Source organism: Scatophagus argus, chromosome 14 (assembly GCF_020382885.2).
Source record: "Scatophagus argus isolate fScaArg1 chromosome 14, fScaArg1.pri, whole genome shotgun sequence".
Lineage (NCBI taxonomy): Eukaryota > Metazoa > Chordata > Actinopteri > Scatophagidae > Scatophagus > Scatophagus argus.
The window spans coordinates 20,911,016-20,934,524 of record NC_058506.1 but is presented as its reverse complement, the minus strand read 5'-3'; the positions used below and the strand labels follow the sequence as shown (position 1 = coordinate 20,934,524).

At 40.8% G+C, this 23,509-nt stretch overlaps 1 protein-coding gene across 4 annotated transcripts in view; it reads left to right on the top strand.

Annotated features, from left to right (window-relative positions):
* cadm1a (cell adhesion molecule 1a) overlaps window positions 1-23,221 on the top strand; it is a 323,583-nt gene extending 300,362 nt beyond the window's left edge. For all 4 annotated transcript variants that reach the window (XM_046410015.1, XM_046410017.1, XM_046410016.1 and 1 more), the window contains 2 exons: window positions 15,821-15,949; window positions 19,236-23,221. In XM_046410015.1, coding sequence (XP_046265971.1) covers window positions 15,821-15,949; window positions 19,236-19,354 — 248 coding nt within the window. In that variant the 3' untranslated portion in view covers window positions 19,355-23,221. The remainder of the gene's footprint in view (window positions 1-15,820; window positions 15,950-19,235) is intronic.
* The last annotated feature ends 288 nt before the right edge of the window (window positions 23,222-23,509 follow it).

Genomic DNA, 23,509 nt, shown 5'->3' with positions numbered 1-23,509 from the left:
ACAGCATCACGTTTAGCTAACATGTATATTCTGTCTCGCTGCTTTCCTTCTTCCCCAAAGGACTTCGGTCTGAACTGGGAAAGTCAAACTATGGCAGGAAAAAGTTGAGTGTGGCACAGCTTTTGCTGCAACATCACCTGCCCTGTGTCACTGCTCAGTGCTTTGGCATCTGATAATCCTTCAAACTCTCTGTCAGTTATTCCAAAAGGCATGACCCCCCACCAACCCAGTGCATTGTTGATTTCAGTCTGAACACCCATTGGACCCTGTGACCACAAGTTTCTAGAGCTGTTATTTTTAAAAATTAACTGTATCTGTAATCATTTTGAGCTAAATCAGTTATTTTAGTGCTCCTTTAGTGCTTCCAAGTATCTGTCTAAAACTGTGATTAGTAATTTAGGTGTCAACAGGGCAAACTCCAAAAACACTGATGTATTTGAAAAATGCTAATTCACGTCTGTATCTCCACGCCCGGTGTGCGACACCAAGTCAGAGCCTGTTAGAGAAGCATCAGCACTGACCGCCTGGTTCCCCGTATCCTCTCAAATGTTGTTGCCATGGCGATGCCCCGCTTGTCGTGACTGAAAGAGAGGGGAAGCTGAGACGCTATTGAGCTTGAAGGCTCTTCCAGAGATTGTCCATTTCCCTCTAAAATAGGCCAGGTACAGGGGAAGAGGCGTGGAGGGCACCGGGGAGCAAATTAAACATGCGGCAGAGAAAAGAAGAGGCTCGGAGATGTGCTGCCAGTGGACTGGAGAAGTGGGCGTCGAAACGTTTTGTTCTTATAAATTAAGCCTTAGCTCAGACGCCGAAATGAGAGAGACCCAGAAACTGGAAAATCTCAGACATAATAACTGATTTTATTATGCATGTGGATAAACACCACTGCAGTTCTGCCTCTCAGAAGCTCCTGTGCTACAAAGTCATTTTCTCTTGTGAGACCCACAGAGTTAAAGGCGCTCAGTCGAAACAAAAACTATAGAAAAAGAATTGCATAATTGCTCACACAGTCACACAGCACATTTGACTGAAGCTATACCAATTTAAGAAATAAAAAGGGAGCAAGCAAGCTGATTACAAAAGCTTTCTCACTGACCTTAAATCTCCTTAAAGGCACTTCACTTGTGGATGAGGACCTGAGCAGGTTTCATAAGTACACATGGCGATTTTCTGAGATTCATTCTGAACCTTGGAGTGCTATATTTTTTCTTTATTTACTTTTTTGGTCACTTGAGGGTCACAACTCCACAACAAACCAAAGCGAGTTTGTCGTACTATGTTCCTGTTGATATGGCTAACGGACTAGTGTTGCGTGTTTACACATCTGGTAGACACAAAGAAATATTTGCACTCAGTTGGAATCGTGATTCTGGTGACGCAGACTAATATGTTCACTCTTCATCTCGCTGTGTTTTGGTCTCCTCAGAGGGCTCTCTGGATCTTTACCTGCTAAATACTGCACCAAATTTTAGCCAGTTGCTAACTTTGTCTGTTTTCTGGTTGCTGCAGTGGAGTTTATCAGAGGTGCCTGCTGAGGCTGGAAATGAGGGCTTTGTTTTGTGAACGATTTTTACTTTGTTGTCACAACGTTTCGTGCGTGAAGTAAATCACTCCTGCAAGTCGTTTGTGCCTAAAATGGCTTGAAAGAGCTCCACATTTCAGAGCCACCATTTTGGCATTGGATGTTCAACCAGCGCTTGCTGCTCTCATCTCACTTCCATCTCCTCACTCTTAATGAAAGGGCATGTTGGTGGAAGATGTCAGTTGCTTCAGCTGATGGTGAGCTGCACTGACTAATTTCCCAACCGGAGAGGTGAGCGCGTCTGGAAAGGACACACCTGCCAACACGGCTGTCAGCAAGCGTGTGAAAGTTGCGGCATAATTGAGCTGCGCTCGGAGATCTAACGGCGAAGAGGAATGCAGCAGAATAATGGCCAGTTTGCTTAGAGTTGGACCGCGGCAGGTGGAGCGCAGGACTTTTCCCTTTAGTCCAAGGACGAGGCTGTCACATTTAAATGTCATTAAAGACGCAAGGCATTCACTAAATGACAAGGCCACAATGTGCCAAACCACCAGCAACAACTGTATTGATTTTTCTGACTACTACTGATCACTGCTGTGTGGAGCAGCCAGCTCCAGGAGTGTTTTTCTCTTGAGAAGCTTATGTCTGTCGTATGTTTGATTTGTGTGCAGTCTGTATGTTTGTGCATGGTGCTTATGCTCAGTATAGAGACAATTGGGAAAGACATGTTGTAAAATCTGGCTAAATTCCAAATGCTATCCTTTTGATTTGAAAACTGAGTCCTTGTAGACTTCAGAGGCAGCAGTGCACAGGTGATCTTAGGTCGTCTGACTATCAAAGGGACAGATGGCATTGCCAACATCACTGACTGCATGACATATTGGTAGGTTAAAGGGACACAGTGGCAGGTTTCTGACAGCCACAGCAGTGGTTTGATGATTGTGTATACACAAAAGAATTGGTTTGATGATGATGAGATGCTTTTGGCCTTGTTTGAACCTTGTATACCTCAACCTAGTGAGCTCTCTTTGCAGAATTAGCATTAAAATAAAGCCTATCTGCTTCTCAGAGGCCTGAATGAGTAAAATCTGAACAAACAGTGAACTAAATGTTGGAATCAACTGAACCTCTGGTGATGTCAGTCGAGGATAAGCCTCAATAAATCTGGTTAGGAAGAAAAGATGCTCCTTAAATTGTGAGACAACGGATGTTTGAAAAGGCTAAAGGATTTGTGCTCAATGCGTTTTGCAGCATTTGCATGCGAACAAATGCTGCAAATGTTGGATCCCCACTGGTCAACAGACGGTGGTGTGGTTATTGTGTGGTGTAACATTACTGTAAAAGATTGTTGATCCACACAGGATGTGAATCTCCGAAGGTCGACTGAAGGTCCTGTGTGCCCCCCACAAGTCATCCTCAAGAATCTGACAATCAACGTGTTTAGCTTAGTTGTTTAGCTACGAGGATGTGTTTAAGACGTGTCTGTCTATGTGTGTGTGTGTGTGTGTGTGTGTGTGTGTGTGTGTGTGTGTGTGTGTGTGTGTGTGTGTGTGTGCGCACGCATTTGATGTGTGCACACTGAGGCTGGCACTCGCTGGCTTGAACCTGCTTTTGGGGCTCACTTCAAATGATGCACATATGCTGCCTTAATTAGTTTCAGACTCACAACTGAGTATGACAGGTGACAAACAGGGGTCCCCCCCCATCCCAAACCTCTTTCTCCTCTCATAACTCACCTCCTGCTGACAGTTAAGTGACCCTCTAAGGATCCGTCTGGCTCTCGCATGATGAAATAAACGGGGAAGTGTAATCAGTCAGGATTTTTCTCTTTACCTGAGACATAAATCTGATGTTTTTAATCAGTCTGAGCAGCAACAGCTGCCAGGAGTAAAGATTTTTAAACAGGTGGCGCACATTTTGTTGTACAATTATAGTTTCCTGCTCAGTGAAACTGCTGCTGGTTGACCCATCATTCAGTTGATGAAGTCATATGGACAACAATGCAGATAAAACAACAGGCTCAACTGTCTGCGTTTTGAAGGCCATTCTCCATCCAAAACATCATATGCAAATTTTCACTGCGTTTCACTGCAGTTGAAATATGAAAATACTTCACTGTAGTATGTCTGAATGCATTACTGCTCAAGTATACCTGTGCTTTTTTTAATTTTTGTAAGAAAAAATCATTTGGAAGTATTGGTATTAGCGCTGAAGTTCTTTCTATATTTTTTAATGTCCCTGCTTTTATTTTCTTCTTTTAAAAACTGTTTAAATTGGGCCACCAGATGCAGACAAATCACTGAGACAATTTCACATTAATCCAAACTGTCAATCAGCCTCATCTGGCGCCCAGCTCTGCTACCTGCTGAAATGATGAACACCTGCTCCATCGCTTCAGCCTCTCACCAACTGCTGTCACATTATCTCCCACAAACTCTCTTTAAATCTCTCGCTAACAATTTAGCTTGTTACCTACAGTAATCATACACAAAATAACAATGACACATCAGTGTTATTGCTGACAAAATTAAAATCTTATTTATATTATGCGTCAGTAATGTCTCCAGTTCTGCTAGACACAATCACAGAAATCAAGATACACCTGTTCATTTTGTGCTTTACCTCTCATTTAAGGCAGTAAGTTTAATACTGGACGGACAGATCAGCCAAATATTATGTGACCGATCTGATTACCTTCTTACAATGTAAATGACATTAGCCTTGTTAGCAGTGCAGCCAAAGCCTCCAGATGCCTTTGGCTGTCTCTCACATGACCCTCACCTTGCACTTTGTAGCCTCCCTTTGAGAGGATCCTTCATTCGCTGCTTTGAGAAGTGTGATGTCGGATGACAAGTCCGCCTGCTTTGCCTGTCTAATATATAATGGGGTCTTAGTGTCAGGTACATGAACATTTTAATTAATTTTGTGGTGAAAAAGTCCCTTTATCGTCTGCCACAGTGAGATTTGTATATTGAAGACATTGACATTCTGTATGCTTTAATTAGCTCACAGTTTGTTGTCTCAGATAGCATGTCTTTTGTTTATGGGTTATTCATATTAATTTAGAATTCTGCTTTTTCTTTAGATGATCATTTCCATAATGTGGTTGATACTCTGAGCTCCAAGTAGGCAGACAAAACAGGTGGTGAGCTTGAGGCTGGCATTATTTCTCCCAAGGAATGTGACCTGCATGTTTCTTGTTTTTGAATGCTCTTATTATAATTTGCATTTAGGCTCAATGTTGCCATGACAGCAGCTAAGTCTTGCAACTTTCATCTGAGACACTTGGGCTGTTTTTGTTAGCTTGGCGGGGGCAATGGAGGACAACAAGGCAGAGTAAAGAAAGTTCTGTCGAGTCATGTATAATGAAACGCTCTGTAGCAAGGGATCTGGGTACCGTCTTCAGTTGGAATTGATTGTTAATAAGTTCAAAGGTAAGCCATTCTTCCCCATTTTGCTCTCTAATTTGAACGTGCGTCTCCAGCCTGCTCAGGAAATACTTCCTTCCAAGGCTTTGGTCCCTCTCTTGTGCCATTTTCTTCTCTTTTGTGGCAATCAGTCTCAGTGTGAGCAGAAAAGGAGAAGCTACAGCTTCTGGAATTTGACTCCATGAAGCTTCCACCAAGCATTTGCCATCGCAAAGATACTTGTTTTAAAATGTATCATTAAAAACAGTACCTTCAGTTTCAAATGTAAACTGGACAAAGCCAGTCCTGAGCATCCATTGTTATTGGCTCTAATCACATGTTATAACGTAAGCTCTATATGGAATACAGTAGACCCCCCCCCCTTTTCTCTCCCTGGCGCCATCCATGCATGTAAGCTGGTCTGAATTTCCTTTGAGGTGAGGCTTGGATTAGAGGCCGACACCATGCGCTCAGTGCTGCTAAAGGATTTTACTATCACTGCAGGTTTTAGTCAGCGTTGCTACACCAGACAGAGATTGTGCCACAACACTGCTCCTCAAAGACGGCCAAAGTAGCATGACAAAGCAGGCGTACGGGGGGACATGATAATGACGAAAATATTTTGGGAGGCTAAATGCTATTTTTTCTCTTGACTTTGCAGCATTTATCAGCAGCCACAGGGTCCGTCCAGCAAAGGTCAAACATCAGAGTCCTTGGATGCAGTTTAGAGCAACACTATGTGCTGCTCACTAGAAATTAGGGCCACGTCCACACTGATTTGAACACATTTAAATCTGCCTCTTTTTGCACACATTGCGGTTACTCTTATTCAAGCAGCTGTGATTAAACATTTTCAATTATATCAGTCCTTTGGAGACTCCCTGACATTGTTTACATACATCCTTGTTTTCCCGGGTGGAAGCTGGTCTTTATGTACAGTGCGAGCGCTTGCAGAAGTGTTGTCTGCAGTCAAGCACTTCATAAAGTGCTGTGCAAAGGAAGTACAGCTGAATTCTGCTGTACTTCCTTTCAAAATAGTTGGAACCTTAGTGAGGTAAAGACTGCTTACAGGTTTTGCAGTGACAGTCACTGATTATGACTATTTCTGGTTTGACTGATTGCTCCGGTTTGGATGATTTGCAGGTCAAAATGCAAATTATCTACTATCTGCAAAACTAATGATATTCCCATCAACCACAGCTGTTCGAAAATGGTGATCAAAGTGAACATTATACCGAATAAACATCAGCGTGTTAATATTGTGAGCGTGTTAGCGTTAAGTTCGAAGCACTGCTGTGCTCTCTCACAGAGCTGCTTAAAGAATCTCAGTGCGAGTTTTCTTCCAACCCACAGTAACTCATAGATTAACTGAGGAGGAATACTTGGATTTAAAGCATTTACCGAGTTGTTTCAGTTGATGAGCGGCCTTTGACCATTTCAATCCAGTGGGTACTTTGAAAGACACTTACAACATACACAAAAGTATTGGGACACCTGATCATCACAACAGGGACTTCATCACACATTCTAAATACACAGACAGCTTTGCAGCTTAACATAACAGCCTTTTTTTCTCTATAATTTGTAACTTTACAGAGCAGAGCCAGCGAGCTAAGCTGTGAAAGGTTTGTGTGAGCAGATCATTTTCCCTGTACGACCTTGACCAGAGAATTTACTCCACTCTCTGACTGCATGTATGTAAATGCTGCCATTGTCTCAGGCTTCTATTCCAGGATTAGTCCCTCGTTTCCTTGGCACAGTTCCTTCACCCAGGACTGTGTGCTGTGTACACAGACCTACACAAAGCCCCCGATGTCATTTCACTGATACTATTCTGTCTCACAGTGCCAGGTTACACACAGTCTCCTCTGTTGTTATTATCAATGTACCAAGAGCAGTGGAGACGCTGGACTCGACTTGAGGGATTCAATTTAATCAACGCCTTGCATTTCTTTGCCCTTGACAAGATTTTTCTCTTTAGATCACTTTAACATGTTTTTACTTATTTAGTTTCCGCTTATCCATGATGATAATAATCTCATGAAATGTCACTAACTTCATTTATGACCATATCAGGAATTCGGTTATTCTGATCTCATCTCAAAAGACAAAAACATTTACAGAAGAACATGCGTTCAGGTCTCTGGTGTCAGGCAGCTAAAAAAGAAAATCATTCAACATGGAAAAACACACACACACAAGGCTTCTGGCCACCTTTCACAACCACAAGCATGAATCCTGGGGAGTTTTTCAGGCGCTGAAATGACCGAGGCTGGAGGCAGCTCAGTGACAGCGGGATGGGAGGAGAGTGTTAGTGTGGGTGTGTGGAGGGGGTAGATAATCACGCATGAGAGAAGAAAGGGCAGTCTGGTGGATGGAGAGAAGCTCCAGTGGGCTTCTTTTTTTCCCCCAAACAGTGTCCCCATTAACAGGACTGATGTGCATCTCTGCAACAAGCTGCAAACTCATTTGGCCTTGGGAGCCATAGAGAGTCCTCAATGTGTTAGGATAAGTCACTCCTGAGACCACTAAAAGCCATTATTAGAAGGTGTTTATCGAGCTAGCTGTGGCCTAGATACAGCGTAATATCCTGAGAACAGTTATAGCCCATAATTGCAGTATATTACATTTTGGATGAAGACCGGCCATGATTAGATAAATGATGAATAGCTCCATCAGGAAAAAAAAAAGGTTCCTTAGGAGATAATGTACTATTGGCTCATTTATGCAAGGAGTTGAAACATTTGCTTTCCTCCTCATGTTGGGAATGAAACTACAATTCATTACGTGGACAAAGTTTATGTTACACGAGGAATACCAGCTTCTTTTGTCTCACATCATCCCCCGGAGCTCCTGCCTACCAGGTGTGAATTAGAAAATATTCAATTCCTTCAATCTTTGGAGGTTTCTATTAGAAGTTTGTGCCAAAAAGTGAGCTGAAATTGAATATTAGCAATGTGTTTATTGTAAGTAGGAAATCCCTGAGAGTCGAAGATAACACTTGGATGAAAAACAAAATGTATTAATGTATAATGACACACCAGTGTCGTCTTTTCTTTGTCTGATTTAATGACAGAAAGATGATGTTGCCTCTCATCAAACTGCTCCATATTTACATAAATAAGTGGCCCACAATTTGACTGATCGGTAGCATTTTTTTGTTAATTCACATGTAGATATCAATATTTTGCTCTGTACATGGAGTTTGTCAAGGTTTTATATTATAACCCTGAAAACAAGTCTGGTAAGGCAATAATTTAGCAGTTTGGGGGAATGTACTGCTGCAGCAACAAGTCTGGGACAAAATCACTTCAAACAGCTCTGAATATGTTGTTTTCAGAGCAGTAAAATACAATGCATCTTCTTTGTAGCATCCACTTTATGGCTTAAAAGCTCACAAGCTCACTAAAGTCAGAAGAACAACATTGAAACACGAGAAATACGGCTGAGGGGCAAGTGAATGCAGTGTTTAATAAGAACAGGTGACGTTTGCTCTGTTGTGAGGTTGTCTGAGGTATGTGGCCCACATGATGATTGGAGCTCATGGTTGCATTATGGGAAACGTTGGTTCCATCGTGTTTAGAGCTCAACCCACACTGGAGGGGTTGATCTGGACCTTTGCCACATCAGTTTTGACCATTCCTTCTTTATATGTTCTCCAATGTTCTACAGGTACCCTCCTGACATCTCACATTATTTGGTTTAAATCGTGAAGCAGAGCTGTTTTTGGTTTTTCCTTTTTTTTGGTAACCTCCACAGATATCAAAAGTAATGAGGCCTTTAAAGACACAGATAACCCGTTTCAGAATCAGTGATTGGGCTGGTCGAGGCAGAAATGTCTCTTAAATCACTGCTGAAGTCAAAGTTTTATGACATTGGCTATTAATCATTTCATTTTCCTTTTTTTATCCTTTAGCTACTTTTCCTTTTGTGGTGCAGTGTTTTTAATGGCGCTGCTGTCTTTTTAAAGTGAAACATTTTCTTGACGTTTTGAAAAAGGCTCAATAAATCTCAGGCCGAGTCACTCTGTATGTAAGCAGCGTGGTGCGCAGCCCGAGAGGCAAAAGATTTAACTGACATTTTTAAATAGGTTCAATGAATAGGTTCATTGGGACTTTAATTACATTCACTCTTTAACCGAGGGTGTTGTGGGCAATGGAAGTGGATCTTGACAAGCCAATGTGCTCTTATGACACCCCACCCACATAGCGCTGCTGTATCCCTGATTGCCCCTCTATCTGCAGGCAGCATGGGCACACCAGTGAAATCACTAATGCTTAATTAGCAGATTAGAAGATCCAATTAGAAGATCTCCTCTGTCTCTAATCAAGCCTCCGTCAACATGTCCTATGAAAATGAGATACTCCACGTTCACACTTAAAGGTAGTGAAAATGACCAGTCCTGATTGACTGTTGGGTGCTTTGTTTAGCCCCGTGGACACTTTGTTTGAAGCCCATTTGTGATTAATCATTTATATTTGAGGCCTGTTTCAAAGGGAGACTGAGCTGTGTGTCAGTGTTAAGTCCAGACGCCGTGGACAGACGATGGGAACATCTCACCTGACTGCAGCTGTTTGGCTGTTTTTTGCATCTTCATGGGTTTTAAAACACATATGCATTAACTGTGGGAGAACATATGGGAACTTCCCTACATGGTGTTTATGTTATACCTTTCTTTTAAAATGACAACTTGCTCTTCAGATTTATTTGAAAGGCTTTTTGGTTCTGCTACATAAAGTGGGATTGTTGCTTGTGATAAACAGCAATAATAACCAGCACCATCGTGGTCATCATCCACCATCTATCTTTTGGACATTTTTACTTCTTTCTCGTGATGTCTTCCCTCACTGCCAGATCTGTTAGCAGTTTCATTGTGTGACGAATATCTTGGGCTGCTGCAACAAAGCACTTGCCAAAGCGAAGCTACATTTAAACCCTTTAGTAAATTATTCATCCTCATCGAGACGCTGGAGAGGTTCACTTTGCTGTGTCAGTGTTTTGCATATTAGAGGAAACATTTCATGATAAGTCCTGAGTGACCGATATTGTTAAGCTCATACACCACTTTCAGCTCAATTCATTAAGTGTCCAGGAACCTTATTTCAAGACCACACCACTAAGTGATTGGTCCCCACAAGATGGTTATTGAGTCAAAGTTTTGACCTTTTTTGTATGAATTATAGCGTTAAAAACAGCTACTTAGTATTTATTGTCTTTTGCCTCGTCGTTAAATCTCAGACCACCTTCCACAAAGCTAAGTTAGCCACAGAGAGGCATAAGAACTGACACAAAACCCTAATATAGTAGCAGCTAGCAGGAAAACACACCAAGCTACAGTATAATCATATCAGTGTCGTGTTTTTGGCCACCAACACTTACAAATGAACACGTTTTGCTCTCTTCGCTGCAAGGTTCCTGAATGACTTTCTTCAGTAGTTAGCTGCTAACGTTGTCTGTTGTTTGGTGCTGGGCAGGTAGAGTACAGTTGGTTTATCACAGCCAACTACTGCTGCTGGAAACAGAGTTGTGACAGAGCTGAGACTTCAGTCAACCAAGACATAAGCTAAAATATGCTATCAAGCTGAGGAGCGCTGCACAATGTGGTGATAAATGTGTTGAAATGGCACTCTGAGTGGTGAGAAGGTGGAGGAACGGCTGTCAAACTTTACCTGATTGCTAAATTAATGGCCACGTGTCTCTTTGCGGTTGTTGTGTTTACAGTTTGCAGTTCGTACTGATTTTGTTGTAGCTTTGCAGTTAGATGTGGATGTGAGATGCTTTTCATCCTTGACAGAAGTGACTTTTAGGGAAAGGAAGAAAACAAAATAAAGGAAAATGACTAAAATTGCCATGATTGTGCACCTCTTTGATTGCTAAAACAATGGCATCGGCACTGTGTGCTTCGAGAATGCTCTACGGCTGTCAGTTTTTGTTTGTTTGTTTGTTTTTTGGTCTGACAAACATTCCTATTTACATATGGAGCCCACATAACCCTTTTTTATTAAACTATTGGCTGCATCATTCAAGCAAGATTTCTTTAACAAAACTGCTTCAAGACCAAGCAAACAATTTGGGTTTGGTGATTACTTTGATTTTGGGAAAGAGTGTGTGTGCGCAGTGATTGAATCATACAAAATTAGATTTTAAAAAATCCACCTTTAAGAAGACTTTGTTGCAGTCAAGCTGGGAAGATAAAAGAGGATGTGAGGAAAGCTCGGCTTTCGGTGATGAAAACACACACACACACACACACACACACACACGCACGCACGCACACACCGTCGGTGCTAAATCCACTTCAGGTAACAGCATTAACACACGACGTGAAACTCACACTACAACATCATCCTGTGACAACAGTGAATATGGATTCTTTTGGCGTGTTAGGTGCTGTTAGTGTTTCAGGAGGTGTTGCATTAGAGACATTTGGTGGTTTTCACTTTTTCCTGTCATGTTCGGAGGAAAAGTCACACATGCCATGTTCATCATTAATACATTTTTTCTTAGTTGGGTACAAACTAAGTGGAAAAGCACATATATAAAGTGTCAGCTCTAATAGAGAAAAGATGGGCACCGAAACTATGCTGAAATCCCACCCAACCAATAAACATCTCAGTATACCAGTTACTACAGGAAGAAGAACAACTGGGTGAAATAAATATTTAGAGATAATACAGTATACCCAAAGGATATTTTTGGTTTATTACAACTTGTTTTCGGGATTCTGAGATCGTTTTCATCAGTAATGATAAATGATCAAAGTATTCCCAGATTTCAGCATGTAACTTAGAGTGAAGGCCAAAGCTACAAAAATGAGACCCAGGCTGTAATAAACCAGAATTATCCTTTAAATTGACAGACCCATGGGCTGTTTCTGCACACTGCATCTGATCAGTCATTTGATCCTAAGCAGCCAGCAGGTATCCATCAAATGATTGATATTCACAGTCCCCCGAGCATGATTTCTGCAGATTTTATTGTCTTTCTTTTCGGTATTTTTAGCTCTCTCTCTCCACCCTCGTGTAAAACCTCCTCTGGAAAAACATGGGCAGATATTTTGCAAATTAACCTCTTCATTTTAAATTCTAGTGGAGAGCATAACATTTCTGAAGATACCAGATATGTCGAGCTGAATTTCGTGCCAGGGTGGATGAAATGATGCATAAGACATATTTCTTAGAATATTTCTTTTTGATGGAATGGTCATAAAAAAAGAACTTCTGAGTTTGAATACTTCTCTTAGTATAAGCATCATATAACTCGAAGAGCTGGAACAAGCTGTCAGACACGAGGATTTGAGCAAACTTTTCAACAGTTAAGTAAGCTGGGGAGAGAACTGATTTCCGTGCAGTGAATTTTTATATTCCTATAGAATAAGAGGAAGTTTTCCCTTCAGCTTCCACCACCAGAACTGGCGAACTAACAGCCATTCTGCATATGTGTGAGATGAAATGTCTCCATTGATCATTCAAAAAGAGAAGCCCAAAGACCATAGCCTTAGTTACAATGAAGCAGCGTTTGCAAAGTGTTTTCACACCACTCTCGCTCAAGACTTCAGTTGTTTTGGTTTGCTTTCAGGTGTTTCAGTCCACATTTGGATGTCTCTGAGGAATAACCATTGACCATTAACCGTTGCTTCTATATCCTCACTTCCCTTTCTCTTCTCATGCACTGAGTTGCTTTAAGGAACAGCCAATCAGAGCGATTTCTCTCACCTACAGGCTCCGCGGCCGATTGGCCATAAAGCCACTGACCAGGGCTGACAAGCACTGACAAACTGCAAAAACTAAGGCCACAGACGCTTGCCTATGGCGTGTCAGGCTCATGAAAGCTCAAAAGAGCCAGTCTTATTTACTCAAATGAATCCACAAGGTAGAGCGTATGACGGAATGAAGTAGCATATGTTATGATAAGTCTTATTGATGAGACTCTTGTGTTCTCTTCTCCCCTCTGTCTTGAGTTAATTTGGAAAGTTTGATATAGAAAACAAAAGAATGACTCTCTGCAACCGCCTAAGCCACCAGAATCACCCTGACCACACCGCACACACCAAACACACACTCACCCAGCTTCTCCCGAAGCCAAAGTCCACATTAACATCGTAATAGGAAAGTGTGTTAAAGCACAGCTTTAGCAGCCTGACAAGAGCGAATTGGATGTCAGAAGGATTCCTGCTCAGTTTAATTGAATCTGCCCAGGACTAAAAAAGAAAATCTGAAGTCAAAATAACCTATTAGATCTTTCAGGTAATGTTTTGTTGAGTTTGACAGATAGCACGGCTCTGCCCCCCCTCCCTCGCCCACTCCTTTTACTCCTGCAGGTTGGGTAATGCAGGAGTGTCGAGGTGAGCGGTCACTGATGTTATCCATGATGTTTCTCTCTGTTTCTGTTATTCGTTAATAAATTGTGGCCTGCTCTTTCTGTTTCCTGCAGCTCACTCAGCAAATCCCCTGAGTGTGGAACTGGGATGGAGGAGCATGTGGAGGGGTTTTAGCGAGTTACTACAGCTAATGGATGGTGGGGGCTGCTCCACGTGATCTGATTGCTAACTGGCCATTCAGTCTCCTGACTCTTCTTCCATTCTCTGTTTTATATAAAATACGTCTTTAAAAAAGACATTAGCTGGGAAGTGAAGGTTAAGTGTATGGCGTAATGGTATCTTAATAAGCTAAAAGCACAAAAAAAAGCATTAGTGATGTATACATTACACTCAGAATTAATTCCAGGTCGTATCTCCACCCGTCCCACTCACTTTCCTGTAGCATGTAGTGTGGTGCTATTGATGTAAACGTGTGCTCCTCATTTGTGCCATGATGGACCATTCACATCAACAAATGGAAATTAACTTTGGGTTGTCATGGATCCCTACACCTGATCAATAGCTTTCACATAGCATTACAGCCAAAACCCTCAGGGGCTCGATGTCCTGTCCCGGGCGTTTGTTTTACTTAATGCTGTCTCAGGAAGTTAAAAACATTATCAACTATTGACGATTTGTGAATGTTTGGTTGCATTAAAGTTTCTTCTAATGATTTCTTTCAACATGTTTATATTTTTTTCTAAACAGTAGGCTTTTTAGCCTGTTTTTCAGACGCAAATGTGACGCATTCTGCCCAACTTGTGTTGTACTTTCGCGTGTCATTTGTATGTCAGGCAAGGCGCACCTCTTTGCATATGCATTCAAGGGAAGATCGTGCAAATAATAAGAGAAGACACGTTTACAGAGGTTGCTTGTGTATTCTGCTGGATAAGCTGAGGTCAAGCTATTTGTCACTGTCACTTTTGCAGGGAAATTTCTCACCATGTGAAAAGGAGGAGCGAAACATAAGAGCCACAAGGAAGGGGATAAATAAACATGCATTAAATATCAGCTTGCATATAAATAAAAACTAATCATTAGCAGCATAAATGAAGCAGTTAGGACATTGTTATTATTAACATAAAAATCTACTGTAATGTAAAGGGTTTGTGGGTGGATGGTGTATGAAGACGATCTCCACCTCCGTCTGCTTTGTCTCCCTTTTTCTCTGTTTGTACACCATAGAGACAAAAGTATTTTATCATTGACTTCTGGTGTGCTATGGGGCTGTTTCTCAGGGTTTGGGCTCGGCCCCTGACTTCCACTGAAGGGAAATCTTAATGCTTCAGCATACTAAGACATTTTGGACAATGCTATGCTTCCAACTTTGTGGCAGCAGTTTGTTGAAGGCCCTTTTCTATTCCAGCATGACTGTGCCCCAGTGCACAAAGCAAAGCTCCATAAAGACATGGTTGGATGAGTTTGGTGTGGAAGAACTTGACTGGCCCACACAGAGCCCTGACCTCAACCCCAATCCAACACCTTTGGGATGAACTGGGACGTAGATTGTGAGCCAGGCCAACATCAGTGTGTGACCTCACAAATGCTCTACTGCATGAATGGGCACAAATTCCCACAGAAACACTCCAACATGTTGTGGAAAGCCTTCACAGAAGAGTGGAAGCTGTTAGAGTTGCAAAGCTGTCTGTGTGTTTAGAATGAGACGTCATTAAAGTCCCTTTTGGTGTAAAGGTCAGGTGTCCCAATACTTTTGTCCATAGCAATACATGGTGTTTGATTGTATGTATTACCTCCTAATGTATGTAATACTGTCTGCTAAAGATTCTTATAATTTTATGAGTTTACAGTGTTTCCCAGGTGAAGATGACCAAAGTCATTCTCTTGTAATCACCTCCTACGTTATCGTTTCTTTTTTGAGCTCGGTGATGTCATAGAAACTGCTCTTCCTTCACTGGCAGGAGTGTGTTTGGAGGATCAGCACCAGCAGATGACTGTATAATGAGCCCCTGCCTTAATAAATCAGGTGCTGAATACACAGCAGCTGCAAATGCAGTAAAAACTGCAGTGCAGATTTGAGCAGATTTTTGAAACAAATCCAGTCTTGAGTGATTTCTGAGGATTATGGTAATTCACTTCCTGTTCAGTTTATTCAATTCCTGATTGCAATCTAACTGTTACTGTTGTGTGAGTTTTGCATACTGGTTATTAAGATGTCAAGCAGTCAAAAGGGAGCTAAACTGGTCACTGGTAACTTATGGTTACCTGCTGTTAGGATCATAAAGACAATACAATGACAATATGTGTATATTGTCATGAACACAGTCAAGGAAACCAAGTCAAAATCTTTTCAGTCGGTTCTGTTGATGACAGCAGCATGATTCAGTGTGCATGAAGCAGCCCTGCAGCTCCAGACTTCCTGCATTTAAATAAAGTCTAATCTGATCTACATCTCCATCGCATTTACCTGTCAGAAATCTCAGGAAGCATGTGGTGACTGATGGCCATTCCCACAGCGTAACACTGAGTACTCTGATTCCTACTCTGAGTTTGTGTTTCGTTTGGCCTCCTCAGATTCACGAGCCGGAGAAGGAGCACCCAGAACGGTGGACCACGCAGTCATTGGAGGAGTGGTGGCCGTGGTCGTCTTCGCTATGCTCTGTCTACTCATCGTCTTGGGCCGCTACTTCGCAAGACACAAAGGTGGGTTGATTGTATTATAGAGTATGACATAAAGAGGAGTGCATCCAGTCATCACTCAGATCCTCAGATCTCAGATCAGGCTGTAAGCCTAAATAAAACCATGGACAGCAGCTGAAAATAATATGTCAGTAAAACAGCAGTGAGAGAACACCAGCATTGACACTGACTGACAGGAAGTAACCGGTGCAATCATCAACCCACCAACCCAGCCTACATTGCTATACTTTTGTACCATATTACTGTAGTGGTGCAGGTTTAGCACCAAATAAATCACTTCCTCTGGATCGGGAGAATACGAGACCGGATGAGAGGAGCTGGGACTGTAAATATATTCATACATTACTCAAAAGAGCAGGATTTCTCAGAAAGCTAAAAAAACAAACAAAGCTGAAGCAGTTATAGCCACATCATTCACAGCATCATTAACAGCAGTATCATTAAATCATCTGTGAGACTCGTGTCTTTCTGTGTTGAGGTATATTGGGAATATCAGTGAAAGAAAACAGTGGGTAAAAACACCTCCAGAGCCAGTTGTTCCTCCTGCGTTGTAGACGTGATGCGGATAATTGTCTTCGACTTCAGCAAACTGCATAAACTGAAAAGCAAAGCGAGATAATTAATTGTGAACAAACATCTATAAGAATAAACAACGTGACTTTAATAAAAATATAGATGTAGGTTTAAAAAACTAAAAGGTTGCAGGGAGTTGACCAGGCGCAAACAGACAGATTACAGAAAATATATTTTTAAAAAATATTTTTAATACAACAAACTGACTCAGCAGACTATAATATTTATCAGGTGTGTCCTCTTCACTGTTAAAGTTGCCTTTTACATCCTTGTATGACACTTTCCAAATAATGGATAGACGGTTATTAAGGCCACAGGCTGATATTGGCTATAACTTACATTTTTCATGCAGTCCTGCTGAATAGTGTAATGCATCTCATCTGTTAGCCTCATAACCAGGAATAATCCATAACAAATTTCACACTTTGATATTTCTTATGCAGGAGGAAATGGAATCTGATACATTAACCACTTTAAGAAAGGAAATGAGGCAATTTCAAGGCGTAGAAGAGACGTTTCTTCTTCTGTGGTGATACTGAACTGAAAGCGTTTGCCCTCACATCATAAGCTGTACATTTAAGGAAAAGTAATTTCTGTTGATGAATCGCAGAGATGAACTAAACATTTCTGATGTCTAAAAAAAACAAAAACAGTGTTCAACTGTCAAGTGGTGTGTGATATTTTACAGTGGCTCTGACAGGATTTATTATCACTGAAGGTCTGACACTCTGCCTTATGGTGCACCCACATCCAGGGCAGTTCAGGGGAGGGTCAGCCCTGAAATCTGAAGAGTGAGTCCGGAGTCAGTCGATAAATATTGCTGTATAAATAAGCACTGAACACTTGTTATAATAAGAGATTATTACTTGGAGCCCAGCTCATTTTCTAGCATGCAGGACAACCTTAGAGGGCATTTAATTTTAACATGGCAGCACCAGGGGCAGCACCTCTTCACTCCCAACTTGTCAAATACAGAAGCTTGGTCAGCATCCAGCAGCTCCTCTGGCATCAGTTTTACACACATGGGGCTCCGCAGTCAAGTTACCACTAATAAATATGCAACATCCAGCTAGACTTTCAAGATATTTTATGAGTTTAGGAGTGTTAGGGTTAAAAGAAATGTTTCAGTTACGCAAGTTCAGTTGCTTTCACTTTTGGTTTCACATATGACCCAAGTCCAGGTCTACTTGGTGACCACCCAGTCACCGCATGCCATTGACTTCCTTCCAGAAGTGATGCTAGAGGGATAACTAGAGCTTCACATTGCTACATTGGTTCCTATACAGCTTTGATCAGGATTTATTTAAAAGAACAATGACGCCCATGAAGAACAGTAAAAATCAGACCTCTAAACCTGCGTCTATCACATTTCACAGGCCAACGCACCTGACTTGGCCTGCCATACTTCCTGTGCAATGGGGGGATGGATTCTCCTCCAAATAAAGTCGTTTCGATCACCTGACTTAACCGTTGGCTGATTTCCAACATGCCCGACTTGCCTGACTGCTCACGTTTCTTGCTCTGCCTGACATTATTGTAGTGAGGATGCTGAGCTCCCGTGTCTCAGCAATTACACTTGCGAGTATAAAATTATCATACCTGATAAAAATGATGGCCAGAGCTACAAAAATAAGCCACACGCTGTAATAAATGAGAATTATTATTTAATGCTCATTTCTGATTCAGTGTCCCCGTGCCCCTTTTACTTTTAGGCTGTTCACGTTATTTTTCTAATACTGAACAGCAATAAGATGCAAATAAACAAATCAAATTGAGGCCACTTTGACTAATGGCATGGTGCGAGTTGGGGGCTGTTTAAAGTGCAATAGATGCCAGACATGAATATTTATAACAATGATGATGGCGAAGAGACAAAACAGACACATTTTAATTTTATATTCTTTTTCTGGTGGCTGCACTGATGCGGAGAAGTGCTGAGATGTGAGACGGGAGCCTGGAGAGGTCACAGAGGAAAAGAATTCATCAAGAATTTTAGGTTTTTAAGGGCAGCTTACATCTGTCAGAATCTTTCTATGATAATGACTCACTTTCCATAATTATGAGAAAAAACAGAGGACTAATGTGTTACCTAAATAAAGATAAATGAAATATCCTTTTTAGAAGTGAATGTAGAAACAATTTTTTTTCTTCTTGCACCTGTTGTAAAAACCTGATGTTAGGTAAGCAAAACAAAACAGGATTTGTCTTTTTCTTCCATTTAATCGTAACACATGCCACCAGCCTTGGTGAACATGCTGTTTCCATCTCATCAGGCAGAATTTGTGCTTTCATTTTCCCACATTTGATGGTGCCCTTCCTCATTCGATCTGTCATGTTGCCTTCGTTATCAACCTCCACTATGATATGGTGTGAATAAATCTTGCAAATTAGGTTTGAAGTGGATTGCTGGTTCTTTCATTTTTTTGCTGAACTTCACAAGGTTAATTTGAAGGTGTGAGACACACTCTTCTCCACACTTGAGGTCATTTCAAATCCCTGATTTTCATGTGCCAATCTTGAATGAAAAAGGGGGCAAATTATGTATAATCTGAATATTACAGCCTGCTAGTGTTAGGGTTGTGTAAATGGCCACATGGAGGAGGATTTGCATGATTAGGAGCTGTGGGATGTAGAGCCACATTTTAATCTTTTGTATCATCTGAGCAGCAGGCTATTATCCAGTCCGTGACACTGTCCTTCATCCTCTCCTCCACAGGTACCTACTTCACACACGAAGCCAAAGGTGCAGACGATGCAGCGGACGCAGACACAGCCATCATCAACGCAGAGGGTGGCCACACCAACTCGGACGAAAAGAAAGAGTACTACATCTAATCAAGACGGGACCCCCTCACTCCAGCGTCCTCTTTGGGACGCACGAGCTGTTTGTGGGTCAGGGGAACGGGGGAGGGTGGTGGGGGGGGAGGAGGATGATGGCGAGATTTGAGTTGGTTTAGGATCACTTTTAGTGAGAGTAGAGGGGTCGAAATGGGGTTTTAAAGATGGTTTTAAGCCGTTGTTTAGTCTAGTCTGCAGATGTAGATGGAATGTTTTGTGTGTAAAAAAAAAAAACAAAAAACATTAAAATCAAAAAAGGACAAAAAATGGGAGGGTTTGGGTTTTCGGTAAGCAGAGATGGGGATGGGGTTGGGGGAGGGAAGGTGGGCCAGACGTTGCCAGAAATCACTGTAGAGAGCTTCACCATTCAACACCTCCCTTACTGCTGGTACGAATTTTATTTAGTTCAACCATTTGCAGAAAATTCTGTGCCTTGTTCTATCCATACTTTGGATTTGTGTTGATCCTCATTTGCATAACCTTGTTGCTCCCCTTTTTCCCTGTTTCATCTTTTCCCACTCGTAATTATCAATGTGCTGTTGGCTTTTGTATGAGGGTAAAAATTACACAGCCACTTTATTCATTTCCCTAAATGTGTCTGCACACATGCATCCTCTCCTGCATAACGAAAACTCTTTCCAGTATACTGTGATTTGTCTCAAGCCATTACTTCCCCACACTCTATTTTCGCCTGAAGTTTTGACAGCTCCGAAAATGCATGGAATGCTTTACATATCATTGTACAAAGGACATAAATGAGAAACAGGTTTGATGTACTGCATATACCCGACCTGCCCCCTCCTTGACACAACAACATTAAAAACATAATCAAAAAGAAGGCAGCAAAAGGTTAATCTGAAAAGATTTTATTGGGCAAACAGTGTTTTGAAACCTCAGTTTGTTCTTCAGAGCAGATACATTACTGGCTCTTAAACAGTTACCTTTCTTATTGAAGAGAAATAATAGATTATTTTTCCTCGCAGCGCTGCCATTTCATTATTTTTATTTTTTCTTCTGTTGGGAACTATTTTTCTTTTATTTGGGTGGATGGAAGCCCTTTTTCCCCCAACAACTTTTATTGAGCTATAATGATGACAGTCAACTGATTTCCATCTGCTCTCAATCTCAACTATTTTTTCTCACAAATGGGAAAGTAAGTAAAATGTAAATTGTTCTAAAAAAATATTTGTCAGGAGACTCTCAGTCAAGATGCCTCAGAAATAAAAGGCTGTTAAAAGAAAAAAGAAATAAAAAACAACATTTGGTATTAATATTGGCCAACCAGCAGCCAAAAGATGCTGGTGTGCTGTACATGACTTCACTGAAAAGAGAAACAACTTTAACCAAACTGCAAACCGAAGCGCATTCAGATTTATTTTAGGAATAAGCTGCACAAAACTCAACAAAAGGCCATGGCAGACGAGGGTTCATGTTATCTCATAGACACACAATCCAATGTAAATTAAGCCAACGGAGTCACAGCTGTATTGTACACTAATCCTTACTAAGAAATATTTTTTACAACTTACTAGAAGTACAATGGAGTACATTTGTGGATTTTATTGTGTCACGCTCATTGTGAGTTTTGTCAAAATGTAACAGAAGCAAATGTTGGGGAAAGTAAACGTCTTCAAACTGAAATGCTCTGAGAGGCCAGTCTTTCCACTTCCATCACACCTTCTAAATATCTCTTTTGCTTTGATGCAGCAGCTGGAGCGCTTAATCATTTGATGGTTTCTTTTTTGCATGTGTGTACCTTTTGCTTTTTGTCTTGCTTTATGTATCACCTGCCAAAACTGAATGAGGATCTGTTTTGCTGTGCCAGCTGGGGAGCACTGGGGAATGCCAAAAGTAATTAATTGTTTGCTACTGAACTTATTACACATGTTGTGCTCCTTGGTGGTAGTCCCATGGGTTGTGTTAAAGCCCTGGCTTCTTAACATGGCAATGAGGGGTTTATTCACATCATTGTTTGTCATTATTATGTGTTCACACAGCAAGCAGCTTGCTTAATTAGTCCTGACTCTATGTGACAGCCGTGGGCAGCTTGAGGGGAGGTCAAGAACTCAAAGTTTTGAAGTTCCAAAAAGCAATCAATTGGACAAACATAAATCAAATGTAATCAGTAGAGAAAAGTGTTGCCAATTGCCCGGATGTTGGCGACTTAGGTTGGCTCACACATACAATACGCTCGAGTGCACAATAAATGCAGATGAAGTGCAGCGCAACATCAAAACTTGCAATGTTTGCTTCTTTTTAATAAAATACACCACAATGTAAAAAAAAAAAATACACTTTAGAGATCAAGTTAGTTTTATGTAAACGACAGTAAGTTTTATTAATCTGAAACATTCCACAAAAGTTAGATTGTAAATGACACCTGTTTGTATATTAATGAGAAAATAAGCATGAGTACCATGTTTTAGCTAAAGAGTCCTAAGAGCTACTGTTCCATTGTGAGTGTCCAAAATTTGTCTCTGTGATTATTTTTATTTGTATTGTGACTTTGGTGTCAACCTCTATAGCTGCTTTCACCCCCTGCAACAAATGAAAAAACAAATGAATCATATGAAGAACCGTACTGCGAAAACAGAAAACAGAAGCAAATAAAGAAATTCTGCAAGTTGTACAGAACATAACAGGGGGCACGTAAATTGCTGAATTTTAATGAGATTTGAAAACTAGTTTACAGTTTTAGTTGTAGTTTTAACAGGACAAATATACAATGCTCATATTAATGGAGATATTGCTACATACCAAATAGGGCAAGTCTACAAATTACCTACTAGCATGTTTATCTATATTAAATGTCCCTCAGAAGTGTCTGCTGTTTAGTCATTCTGTGTCTTTGAACATTTGTTTCTGTATTTGATTGTGTTTTTGTGTTTCCCGCATTGCCTTTATGCTTCGTAGGTAATAAACTCAGATTTCATGTGAGTTTTTTGCTTTTCCATTATATTTAAATTTAAATTTTCAGATGCATCTCTCAATCAGAAATAACATCCTATGATAAATATCAAGATCAACTGTATCCCTTAGTTAAAATCACCTTTTTCTAAAAATGTCGCTGGATGTCAATTTTACAGTAATTAATGTAAATTAATTAGACTTACTTGCTGTGTGGACACCCATGGATGTCATATCTAATATTCAGTACTTTATTGCCATGTTAACATGTTTGGAGTTTGTCGGCTCAGATTGCAACACATCAACAATGTAATAGCTTTAAAATATCATAGTCATGCATGAAGACGGCGTTCGGTCTTTCCATATTAAGATTGTGGTTTCGGGTTCGTTCAAAGGCAGTTGAGAAGGTTCTGCTGAAATGCATTTCACTTCCTGAGCATCAGTGCTTTTGTAAAGTCGTTAAGTCTTTTTTTTTCTGCGGTTTTAGAAGACAGGAAGTGGGCTGGGTGGGAGCTGTGGATATATTTTTAACTTTGTCATTGGATGTGGGCTACAGGAGTGATGTTGCAGACAAAGGTCAAAGATGCTGTGTCCAACTCTCTCCAACTGTTTATTCTTCTGTGAAAACTTGAGTTAATTTTAAAGTTCTGTACTCGCAAAAGGAATTACCACTAGGTTAACACTGTACGCTGATGACACTGTTTTGTGTTTGTTACGTGGACGGGTGGGGGTGGGGAAGGGTTCTGATTAGGTTAGATGTTTTACGATCTGGTGTCTGATAAAACTATTAACTGACTTGTTATCGTTGCTTTATGAATCACAGAGCAGATGTCACTTCATTTGTAAGACTGAGATTGTGTGATTTGTATTTTACAGTGAGCACTATTTCGCTTCAGTGACATGTGGCAGCTTCCATTTAAATCAGACTGTACTTGCCAATAAAGGAATAGAACTGAATATTGTCTTCTCCCTTAAGGCTGATGCATTAATATTTTATTTGTGAATATTGAACTTTTGTGGGGTTGGGATGGAAGGAGTGTTTCTTCACATGTTTTATTTACAACATTTTTTTTACTCTCCCCAAGTTTCGAAATAAAAGGAACATGAACAAAACAACATGAAAACAACATTTGAATTTAAATATTCACAAATAGTGAGGATTCATTTTGAAGTAAATAGCAAATTTATATTTTAGGTTATTGTGGGTATCATTTTATTTTCTATTAAATGCCCAGTAAGGTTTTT